General features: G+C 41.7%; 1 protein-coding gene across 4 annotated transcripts in view; it reads left to right on the top strand.

The window, feature by feature from the left end:
• The window catches only part of DDX42 (DEAD-box helicase 42), a 33,898-nt gene extending 21,743 nt beyond the window's left edge, over positions 1 to 12,155 (top strand). For all 4 annotated transcript variants that reach the window (XM_080682319.1, XM_080682320.1, XM_080682317.1 and 1 more), the window contains 11 exons: positions 217 to 336; positions 1,515 to 1,691; positions 2,334 to 2,462; positions 3,069 to 3,168; positions 3,771 to 3,818; positions 4,349 to 4,446; positions 5,820 to 6,096; positions 7,084 to 7,310; positions 8,579 to 8,689; positions 9,928 to 10,029; positions 10,621 to 12,155. In XM_080682319.1, coding sequence (XP_080538445.1) covers positions 217 to 336; positions 1,515 to 1,691; positions 2,334 to 2,462; positions 3,069 to 3,168; positions 3,771 to 3,818; positions 4,349 to 4,446; positions 5,820 to 6,096; positions 7,084 to 7,310; positions 8,579 to 8,689; positions 9,928 to 10,029; positions 10,621 to 11,331 — 2,100 coding nt within the window. In that variant the 3' untranslated portion in view covers positions 11,332 to 12,155. The remainder of the gene's footprint in view (positions 1 to 216; positions 337 to 1,514; positions 1,692 to 2,333; positions 2,463 to 3,068; positions 3,169 to 3,770; positions 3,819 to 4,348; positions 4,447 to 5,819; positions 6,097 to 7,083; positions 7,311 to 8,578; positions 8,690 to 9,927; positions 10,030 to 10,620) is intronic.
• Positions 12,156 to 12,199: the final 44 nt, after the last annotated feature.

Below are 12,199 nucleotides of genomic sequence, written 5' to 3'. Positions count from 1 at the left end.
TACATATGTCTCTTTTTTTCCCCATTGACCTCCCCCCAGCCTCCCCTACCCCCCAGTTATTTTCTTACCTTTTTGAACAGCATATGCTTTTGGCTACAGACTTACATTTTCACGTTATATTCGAGCTAAATGCTAGGTAACGGTAAATATTGTTGAACTTCCTGTGCTGTTTATTTTGAAGTACAAATCATTCCTGGAAATTGTCTTTACCTCTAGGTCTCTGGTGCTGCACCTCCTAGACCAGGAAGCAGTTTTGCTCATTTCGGGTTTGATGAACAACTTATGCACCAGATTCGGAAATCTGAATACACACAGCCCACTCCAATACAGTGCCAGGTAAGTAAAGCATACTGAAGGGAAAATGAAGTAGAATGATAGTCAATGACTGTTTTATTTTACAAACAAGTCAAATCAATAAAACACTAGTTAGTGCAGCCCTGGCCAGTGTGGCTCAATTGGTTGGAGCATCGTCTTGTACATCAAAAGGTGGCAGGTTTGATTCCCCATCAGGGCACATACTCAGGATGTGGGTTCAAATCCTGATGTTTCTCTCTCTCCCCCTCCCTCCCCTCTCCTCCAATCTCCCCCTCCCTCTCTCTAAAATCAATTTAAAAAAAACAGCAACACAACACTGATTAGTGCAGAACTGAATTGACATGGGTCAAATGTATCCATATATTCCCTCTGTAGCTTCGTCTTCAACCTTTGTTTTAAATAAGGGGAGAGAAGGGGAAGATATACATGAAATACAAGAGTATAATCAAAAAGATTTATATGTGGCCCCGCCAAAGATTTCTGGTTGAGTGTCATTCTCTGAACCAAAAGGTTGCCAGTTCAATTCCCTGTCAGAACACGTACCCAGGTTGCCGGTTCAATCCCTCTCCCTCCTCCCCCACCTCAAGGTCAGGGTGTGTACAGAAGGCAACTGATCGGTGTTTTTCTCTCACATCAATATTTCTATGTCCCCACCTCCAAGCATGTCCTTGGTTGAGGATAAAATAAAAAATAAAGATTTCTGTGTGGACAAATTTAGTACTGTCAGTGACTAGGATCCCTTTGGCTGTGACCTGAAAATTCTCATAACTGAAAGTAATAACTTCTATTTCACATTTATATATGGGATTTATTCCTTCCTACACCAAAATTGAGAATTTTATGTATGTGGCTAGGGCAGTCTGTACCTTTTTAAGGGGACAAGATCTTAAAAATTTTAGTAACCTACTTATAAATTACAATTTTTTTATTTCTATATTTTAAGCAAAATGAAGTTATTCATATTTTGTAAATCGTGGCTGATCCACATGAAGAGAATGATAAATATTTCTTTCAAATCAAGAAGTTTAGGGGAATGCCACGTATTTTTTGCTATTCCATAGTTAGTATGCATAGCCCAGGATAATTTCGTTCCAGTGAAAATGAATGTCATTAATAGTCATATACTCCTTCCCTAGGATTTCCTTCAGAACATCTTCACAATAGAAGGTTGAAAGTGGATATACTTTCTTTTTCTCTAGGGTGTGCCTGTGGCATTAAGTGGAAGAGACATGATTGGTATTGCCAAAACAGGCAGTGGAAAAACTGCTGCCTTTATCTGGCCCATGCTGATTCATATAATGGACCAGAAGGAACTGGAACCAGGTGATGGACCAATTGCAGTGATTGTGTGTCCTACGAGGGAGCTTTGCCAGCAGGTATGTGCTTTGTATGGAATGCCTTCTTGCAAATGTGAACTAGCAAGGGACCAACCAGTCAAGTGGGTAGAATTACCAGGAAACTTCTTTTTCAATTGTGATGAAATACACATCAAATTTCCCATTTTAACCATTTGTAAATGTGCAATAGAGTGGCATTAAATACATTTAGCTACCAGGAAACTTTTGGAAAATATTTTTATACTAGAAGCCTGGTGCACGAAATCATGCACAGATAGGGTCCCTAGGCCTGGCCGGGGGGCGACTGGTGGGGAGATTGGGGGGCCCCCGCTGGCACCCGCCTTGGCTGGCTTGGGGCCTGCAGGCTGGGGGCAGCTCCTGCCTTTAGCATCTACCCCCTGGTGGTCAGAGCATGTCATAGCGACCAGTCATTCCATTGTTTGGTCGATTTGCATATTAGGCTTTTATTATATAGGATACTTTCTATATAACCAAATATACACTTTTCTTTGAAAAACTGTTTTAAGATTTAAAAAAATGCTATGAGAATTGTTTTAAGTATTTTCTAGCATTTTATTTTCTGACATTGTATTCTGTGTGTTTTATGTAACTCCCTTTTTTGTTGTGAGAAAGGTTTTTGTCAGAGTTTGTTAATGTGTCATTATGTCCACAACTTTTTAGATCCATGCAGAATGTAAGCGGTTTGGGAAAGCATATAATCTTCGATCAGTGGCCGTGTATGGAGGGGGAAGCATGTGGGAGCAGGCCAAGGCCCTTCAAGAAGGGGCAGAGATTGTTGTGTGTACTCCAGTAAGTATGTCTTGGATTTAATGGCTTCTCGGCCTCTCTTTGTATGGAAAAGTGGTTAGTTTTAGTTAGTAGAGGGACTTCCCCCTAAAATGTGGTAGAGCAGGGTAGAGAATACTCTGGTGAGTGACAGCCTATGGCTTTGGTTTAATTTTGATTAATTGACTAAAATAGCAGTCCAATAAGATCCTCTGATCTATATATTAATAGCTACGGATTCCCCTCTATTTAAAATAATTCTTCTTATGTTCTAGAAAATGGATGAGGTCACTGAGAATATTAAGAATCAGAAAGACATTCAAAGTATAGTCAGGCTGTCTAGAAGAGTAGTCTAAACATTAAAGCCCATCAGTAAGGTTTTAAATTAGGTCATTTCAGAATGCCTCACAAAAATTGTTCTGGCCATTTTCCTACAATTTAAGTCATAATGTAAAGGAAGAATCTAATGGAGTTTTCAGAATTTCTGTTTTTTTTAAGACTTTGTCAAGGCTGTCAGACCAGGGTCTGATATAGTCTAAGACATACTAATACTTTTGCCAGGAACACAGCTCTAGAAAGTTGTGTAAATGCCTTTAATTGTATTTATTATTCATTTTCTGGTTCTCATAGGGCCGACTGATTGATCATGTGAAGAAGAAAGCTACCAATCTTCAGAGAGTCTCTTATCTTGTATTTGATGAAGCAGATCGAATGTTTGACATGGGATTTGGTATGCTCTGAATACCAGTGTCTTCTGTCCCTGATCTCATGATACTAGTTTTTCCCATGTCTGGACTTAGCAATTTTTTTTTTTTTTTTTTTTTTCGTGAGAGAAGCTAAAAATATTCCTGGGAAGGGTTAGAAATTATTTTTAGGAGTTCTTTCAGGAAAAGTATGTTAGGTGTGATTGGGTTAAGGACAATTGAAAATGCCTTTGTATATAGAGGGGATATTGGCTTTATGCTTTATTTTTATTCATATGCTTTTGATTGTGGATGTCAAGGTCTGTGTTCTTAGTTGGGTGGATGTCATGTCATTCAAGGCCCTTTGCTCTCCTGTCCTCCTTCACTTAACCTGGCTGTGTGAGAATTCTAACTATCTTTATTGATTGAAACACTATTGGGCCTACCCCAACTGGGCGGAGGACAAAATGCTTTCCAAGTTTCATACTGAATAATAGATCTAGGAGTTTCAAAGTTTCCTTATTTCTTTCTTTTCCCCCTTAATTCTTATAACCTTTCATATGAAGATTTTTACTAAAATGACTTTTCCAGGCATCCCAAACTGTATTGCAGAGTTATAATATTAATTTTACTGTTCTACTTCTTCCAGAGTACCAGGTGCGGTCCATAGCCAGTCATGTCCGTCCTGACAGACAGAGTATGTATGCAGCAGTTTTATTAAGCCACATTTGTACTCAGAATAAGCTCCTCTATTTATTTTATAAGCACTCAGTTGTGGCAGCAAAAATGATCATGTGTGTGTACTGGTAAGAACTATAAAGGGTGAGATAGTGACTGCTGAGCTGCACAGGACCTTAGAGGTCATCAGTTATAATTCACTCATTTTTATAGATGATAAATACTAAGGCTGAGAATTGAGTGACTTGCTCCAATTTATACAGTTTTATTGGGTAGAGGCAATGCACAGTGCAGATCTGATTTCTTTTAACCATACTGACAACCCTGTCTTAACAGAAAATTTATAAAAATAGAGTAAGATCAAGCCTTTTTTCCTTAGTGAGTCAGTTTTTTTGGTTTGCTTTTGTTTTAACTAAAGTTCAGGTAGGCTTATTTTTTAAAAACTGAATATTTTTTTAAAATAATATTTTAAATGTCAGTAGGAAACTTAATGGTTATTCAAAAAAGAAGTCATACTGTTTCTTTAACAAAATTTAATTTACCTTTTAGCTCTCTTATTCAGTGCAACTTTTCGGAAAAAGATTGAAAAACTGGCCAGAGACATTCTGATTGACCCTATTCGAGTGGTGCAAGGAGATATTGGAGAGGTAACCTTAGCAGGGCTGGATGGGACCCCAGTAGGTTATTTCTCAGATTATGGAGACATGGAACGAATTTCTCACTACTGAGAGGAAAAATATGTATTTATGGGTGAGGCAGCATGTTTCAAACTTGCTTTAAATTTAAATATCCAAAGAGAAGGGAAGCCCTGTTGGTTAGAACGTGGTCTCCATATACCACGGTTGTGGGTTTGATCCCCGGCTAGCACCCATACAAGAACCAACCAATGGATGCATAAATAAGTGCATCCATTTTTAAAAAACAAACATTTGTTGGGAAAAGAAGCAAGCTTTGCCTAGAAGACTACCAGTCAGGATAGAACTGACATTTAAAATGATGTAGGGAGGAGGTCTGCACAGCATGGAGTGGGGGACTTGAACATCCTGGTGAAAATGAGTTAAGGGTTTTTTCCTTACCTGTGTGGAAAATTTCTCTGAATTGTGATTTGGAATTCAGTTAAGGCTGCCTTGAGAATTCCTTAAGTTGCTTGCCATGTTTATTTTTTTAAATATATTTTATTGATTTTTTACAGAGAGGAAGGAAGAGGGATAGAGAGTTAGAAACATCGATGAGAGAGAAACATCAATGAGCTGCCTCCTGCACACCTCCTCCTGGGGATGTGCCCGCAACCAAGGTACATGCCCTTGACCGGAATCGAACCTGGGACCTTTCAGTCTGCAGGCCGACGCTCTATCCACTGAGCCAAACCGGTTAGGGCTGCTTGCCATGTTTATTAAAGTTCTGTGCAGTTTGCCGAAACCAGTTTGGCTCAGTGGATAGAGCGTCGGCCTGCAGACTGAAAGGTCCCAGGTTCGATTCCGGTCAAGGGCATGTACCTTGGTTGCGGGCACATCCCCAGGAGGGGGTGTGCAGGAGGCAGCTGATCGATGTTTCTCTCTCATCGATGTTTCTAATTCTCCATCCCTCTCCCTTCCTCTCTGTAAAAAATCAATAAAATATATTTTTTTTTAAAAAAAAGTTCTGTGCAGTTAGCATTTTGACATTGTCCATTCTTCATTTTTGAGTGCCTTCTGTATGTGTGGATGAATTCTACTAGGAACAGTGAGTGGGAGGGGCAGAAAAGGAGCTTTATTAATAATCTGAGTAGTAGGCATATAAAAAATACTGCGGTTAGCAGATTAGTTGGTTGGTACATGTACGCATTAGGGAAGATAGAGAGCACAGTGATTTGAGAAAGGGACCTAAGTTTTGAGTGCACTTGACTTGCTGAAGGAAGGCCCAGGAGAAGATAGATTGTTTAAGGTTCTGCTAGATGCAAGTAGAAAATGTGATGTCTGGTCCTTGTTCAGGTGCCCTGTGGCACAAATGTCACAATCCTGTTTCATTTCTTCCTTTTCAGGCAAATGAAGATGTGACACAGATTGTGGAAATTCTCCATTCCGGGCCTAGTAAATGGAACTGGCTTACCCGGCGTCTGGTCGAGTTTACCTCTTCAGGGAGTGTCCTCCTGTTTGTTACTAAAAAAGCCAATGCTGAGGAGCTGGCCAATAACCTTAAACAGGAGGATCATAATCTTGGGCTGCTTCATGGGGACATGGATCAGAGTGAAAGAAACAAGGTCATTTCAGACTTTAAGAAAAAGGACATCCCCATCCTGGTGGCCACAGATGTTGCAGGTAGAATATGAATTTTCCCAATAACCTTAGGTTTCTGTGCTGTAAGGGTGCTCTGTCTTGCTGTACAAGACGTATAATACCTGATCAAGCTGATTGAGGGTGCTCTGCTGGCCTGGCTGGCCATATCCCATGGAGCCATTTAGAGTACACTGATCATAACCAGAAAGATGTTAATTTCTCAGCCTCAAGGCATATTTGAAGCTGATTTTAATTTTTTATATATTCCTGGTGCAAGAGTGGCCATGGCAGGTTATTGATGGCAGATGTTATATACCTTACAGTAGGTGGCACCGCATCATAGAATCTATAATGGTGGCATTTGTTCTAGAAGGACAACTTGTATCTCAGCTCAGCAAACCATGCACTTTGCCTAGATAAGAATGTAATCTGGGCCTGGCTGCGGTGGCTCAGTGGTTGAGCATTGACCAATGAACCTGGAGGTCACGGTTTGATTACCAGTCAGGGCATATGCCTGGGTTGCAGGCTCAATCCCCAGGAGGGGGCTTGTAGGAAGCAACTGATCAATGATTCTCTTCATTGGTGTTTCTATCTCTCTCCATCTCCCGTCCTCTCTGAAATCAATAACACACACATATATATACATATATATATACATATATATATATAATATATATGTAAGAGAATAGAACCTGGATTCTTAGAGATTTAGCATTTGGGGTTACTTTGCTTTTTTGTTTTTTGTTATTTTAAATATATTTTTATTGATTTCAGAGAGGAAAGGAGAGGGGAAGAGAGAGAGAGAGAGAACCATCAATGATGAGAGAGAATAATTGATCGGCTACCTCCTGCATGCCCCCTACCAGGGATCCAGCCCGCAACCAGGCATGTGCCTTTGACCGGAATTGAACCTGGGACCCTTCATTCCGCAGGCCGGTGCTCTGTCTACTGAGCCAAACTAGCTAGGGCAGGGTTACTTTGGTTTTTGACTCCTGATGAAGAATGAAAGAATTTGGTTTATTATTTCAGCCCGTGGTCTGGACATTCCTTCAATTAAGACTGTCATTAACTATGATGTGGCTCGAGACATTGATACCCATACTCATAGGATTGGCCGCACAGGACGAGCGGGTGAGAAGGGTGTGGCCTATACCTTGCTAACCCCCAAGGACAGCAATTTTGCTGGTGATCTTGTCCGGAACTTGGAAGGAGCCAATCAACATGTTTCCAAGGAACTCCTAGATCTGGCAATGCAGGTGAGGGGCTGGGGCACACTTCAAGGTTGCTCCAAGTTATAAAACTAGGTGACCAAATTCCAACAAGCGTGAGGCAGATAACCTAGAAACATGTCAAGAAAGGAGTGGGGGTGGGGAGAATAGTGCTTAGAGGTACTATTTAGTTTTGTAAGGGCATTAAAATTCATCTGGTTATCTTCTCATCCTCTCAGCAGCATCTATGTAAGTATAATTTCAAAGATGGCTTCTATTCCTCCCAGTCTTCTCTTTTGGGAGCTAAAAATGTGTGATGTCTTAAAAAATTATGTATTTAACTATTCCTCATAGACTTAGATCTCAGATTTTAGACCACACTGATTACCAGTCCAAAATTGAGTGAGCCATTCTACCGAATTAAATCTTAAGTTGTGTTAATACATGGAGTCCCCAAATTACAAATGTGTTCAGAGTACACATTCTGTTAGCAGAGACTTACGTGTTTTTCAGATAGGCTAGCCTACAGCACTGTTACCCATAATGCAGTTGTCATGTGGTCTTGAGAGTAAAGGACCTGTATTACCCGAGGGAAGTTTCCTCCCCTTTCCTGGGTGTAGAGAGCCAATCCTAAACTGAAAGTTTGAACCAGATACATCTCTTTTTGTGCCTCAGGCTTCCTGTGCTCTCAGACTGATCAGCTTCTCATCACCTTTGCCAAGCTTGCCCTGCCTCTCAAGAACTTTGGCATGTGTGATTGTCAGCCAAAGTTCTAACCTCCCCCAGAGATGTTTGCATTCTGAAGAGAATGTGAATAAATCTGATTAATAGTATTCTGGCAGTGATCAAATTCAATGAAAACTTTTAGGTCCTATGGGTAAATAAAATTTTATTTTTATTTATGTGACTACCAGTCTGGCCTAGAGTCGATTCTAATAAACCTCACTTCACAGTTTTTTTCCCCTCTACTTCTGAACCCAGTAATTCTTTAAAAACTCTGAATTTTTATGTCCAGTGGTATGTATAGATAAATTGAAAAATAGAAAATAAATTCACTTTCCTCAAGGAAGTTAGAAGTAGCCAGCGTAACTAATCACTTCCCTTCTTGGAAAAGGAGCAATAAAGGAAGCCATAGATAGGATCTGAGCCTTCTGACAAATTGGTGGATTAAACTACCTAAAGGAAGTGAATCTGTGGTTCTTGGCTAAAGATGAAGCAAAAAGTTCTTCCCTCCCACTTAGTTTCCTCTTCGATTTTATCCTTTCTCTGGCCCCTTCTCCTTACCCTGGCTTAACCTTAAATTGTGTTCAATGCAGAATGCCTGGTTTCGGAAGTCCCGCTTCAAAGGAGGGAAGGGCAAAAAGCTGAACATTGGTGGTGGAGGCCTGGGCTACAGGGAGCGGCCTGGGCTAGGCTCTGAGAACACGGTGAGTCCATACTAAAATAGTGCCCTTAACACGTTAAGCGCCCTGTCAATCACCGGTAACTGACACTATACTTTCCGTCCGGAAGACAAAACAGGCTGGGCACTTAACGTGTTAAGGCTGGTCCCGAGTCCTGAGTAACGGTAGGACTATTCTCTACCTGAGAAAACCTCAGTGAGTTCAGAACCCTGTCTGGAAGGAAGCTTGTGTTTAATTTGCTGGCTTACCTCTATGTTAATGCTGGTTCTTAGTGTTGTGCCTTCTATTGAAGAAGGACCTTGATGTGCTCAGGAAATCAGTCTAGGTTAGAGGTGGTTCTTGGACTAGCAGTAAATGTAGACTCATGCCCCACCGCAAACCTGGATTATCAGAAACTCTGGATGTGGGACCCCACAGACCCCACAGTCTGTTTTCCTAACACTGGCCTAGATAGAGCCTGCTGCTAGACATTGCTACAAGGTCACTGTGTAGATTCTAGTTGTATCTTGTAACTAAACTCAGGAATGATTTCTACACTCTCTGGGAAATTTCACCAGAGAGGAGAGAGCTTTTCTCACAAATCAGGTAACAGAAGCTCTCCCTGACTCGCCGTCTTAACTGCCTATTTCCTGTTACTCTGATTCCTAAGCCAAGTCTACATTTCTGGATCATCAGAGTTAGCTTGGTGTCTTTGATAAGTAATCTGTTCCCACATTACAGTCATGATGATGATGCGGTTGACTCAGATGAGAAGGATAGCTAATGCTTTGCACATACTATATGCCAGGTCCATTCCAAGCAGGCACGCATATTAATTCAGTCTCCTCAGCCACTCACTAAGAGTGAGTACAGATATAAAACAGAGGCGCCCAAGGTTACATACACACTGGGAAGTGACAAAGCTGAGGTTCAGACTCAAGGGCCTGGATTCAAAGTATGCATACTGCCTTGTGGCCTTTCCATCTTTATAATTTTTACATAATTACGTCCATGTTTGTATATAAATAATGCCACATAGTCAGCTTTGGGCATAATCTAATCTCATTTCTGATTATTTAGGATTAATTTCCAGAAATAGAAATACTGGGTTGAAAGGCATAGAGTTTCTAAATTATTCTTCATTACCACACCTTTTCTCACAAAACATAACTTCCTAAAAAAATCCTGTTCCCTTTCCCACTCGTTTTCAGTATGTTGAGGCCTAGTCTACAGCAGGGGCTTTCCTACTTGGCATCCATTCTTACAGTGTGCTTATTTTTTAGGATCGAGGAAATAATAACAATGTAATGAGCAACTATGAGGCCTACAAGCCCTCCACTGGAGCCATGGGAGATCGGCTGACGGCAATGAAAGCGGCTTTCCAGGTATGAAATCAGCATTTAGTTAAAAAGAGCTTCAGCAGTAATTGTTGGGCGATGACAGCTGGTCCTGAGGTGTAGCTGGGCTTGTGTGCTCGATACTGGATTTAGGACCTCTCACTGCTTTCCATTTTGAACATAAAACTGTAGCTAACCTAGAGATGCAGGTGTAGAGGCTACAGAAAACCCCTCTTGCTGCCGTCTACCTCGGGCACGCTGAGCCCAGGACTATTGTACTGCAGCAGGATTGCTGTTCCCTCCCTGCCTCACCAGCCTACTGTGTTGCCCTCCTCAACAGCTACTGCTGTCTGGTTGATAGTAATTTTTTAGCTAAGACACATTTGATTGTGTATCTCGGGAACTTTTCTAACTTTACCCCTCCAGTTAGCTGGCCTTAATTTACATGTTTTATCCATCTCCAGACTAATACGCACAGAAGCCACAGGATTGTGGGGCCATCAGGATGCTAAAGTCACAGGGCCAAGATAGTATGGATAGTCTTGTGTGTGTGAACACCCTAGTTCCTATATATCATTGCCAAGTTTATATATTAAAGTTTCTTGAACTCACCATAACTATTTTCGTTCTCTTTCTTAGTCACAGTACAAGAGTCACTTTGTTGCCGCCAGCTTAAGCAACCAGAAAGCCGGAAGTTCTGCTGCTGGGGCAAGTGGATGGACAAGTGCAGGGAGCTTGAATTCTGTACCATCTAATTCAGCCCAGCAGGGTCTTAACAGTCCTGACAGCCCCGTTGCTAGTGCCACCAAGGGCATCCCAGGCTTTGGCAATAGTGGGAACCTCAGCAGTGCCCCAGTGACCTACCCCACTGCCGGAGCCCAGGGAGTCAACAACACAGCTTCAGGGAATAACAGCCGAGAAGGGATTGGGGGTAGCAATGGGAAGAGAGAGAGATATACTGAGAACCGGGGTGGCAGCCGCCACAGCCATGGAGAGAGTGGCAATCGGCATGGTGATAGCCCACGTCATGGAGATGGTGGTCGCCATGGAGATGGATACCGCTATCCAGAAAGCAGCAGCCGTCATACTGATAGCCATCGTCATGGGGAAAACAGGCATGTAGGAGGTGGAGGCCGATATGGAGAGAGCCGAGGTGGAAATGATGGTCGAGGTACAAATGATGGCCGGAATGGTGAAAGCAGGAAAGAAGGTTGTAATCGTGAGAGCAAGATGGACCCCAAGGTGGATAGCAGTAAGATGGATAAGATGGACAGCAAGACAGATAAGACAGCTGATGGTTTTGCTGTCCCCGAGCCACCCAAGCGCAAGAAAAGTCGATGGGACAGTTAGATGGTATGTGCTGAAGTGTGAAATCCTTCGTTATTTTTAGAAAGATTTTTGGTAATTACGTGTCTCAGGGCTGGGTTGGGGCCCAAGGTGTAAGGACCCCCTTCCCCTAGTGGGTAGCTGGCACTTGGAGACATGACGCCTTCATCTGGATCGTTTTTTTGGATTATTTGGAGGGGGCGGGGGGCTGCTTTGATCATAAGCAGTGAGAACTGGGAAGCTTCTTTTGGCTCTGGGTTTGTCGTGAGGGCCTGCTAGGATATAAAACTAGGTTTATATCATGTAGTGTGTATTTTTTACTGTCAACTTATAAACATCTAGAAGTTAAAACCTTTTTCTTAGCCATGTGCCCTTTTAGGATTTGGCTTCTGCAAAGCCAGTCCTTTGGGGTGTTAGGGATATTTGGGAAGCACTTTGGTGCTTCCATACATTTGCAGGGAAGGGAGGTGTCTGATTCTAAGTGGAGTCGATGCTCAGGTTTGTATGTAGCCCTGAGACAGGAAGAAGCAGCCTGTAGTAGAAGCCCAGAGCCACTACTATTAAAAGGTGAAAAATAATCCTAAAAACAGGATTGCTCGAGGTCTGAAGTGTTGCTAAATTTAAAACCCCAACAGCTTTTAACTGTCTTCCCCCTATTTCATTGTGTGTTGTTTTTTTTTAACTTGCCACAATGGTAGAAATACCTTTTGCTGAAATGATTTTGATGATTTTTGTTTTATGTTGTTTATAAAGGAAATATACATACTTCAAATTTTGTGACTTTGTGAAGGTTTCTTTAAGATGTGCATTCTTTTCTGCTTGCTCTAGTAAATGTTTTACTACTGGGACCTGTGGATTGTCTGTCATTTCTACCTCAGGAGTCAGAACATGT

Source organism: Plecotus auritus, assembly GCF_963455305.1.
Source record: "Plecotus auritus genome assembly, chromosome: 7".
NCBI lineage: Eukaryota > Metazoa > Chordata > Mammalia > Chiroptera > Vespertilionidae > Plecotus > Plecotus auritus.
The sequence above is the reverse complement of the archived record's forward strand: the minus strand, read 5'-3'. Positions and strand labels throughout refer to the sequence as shown.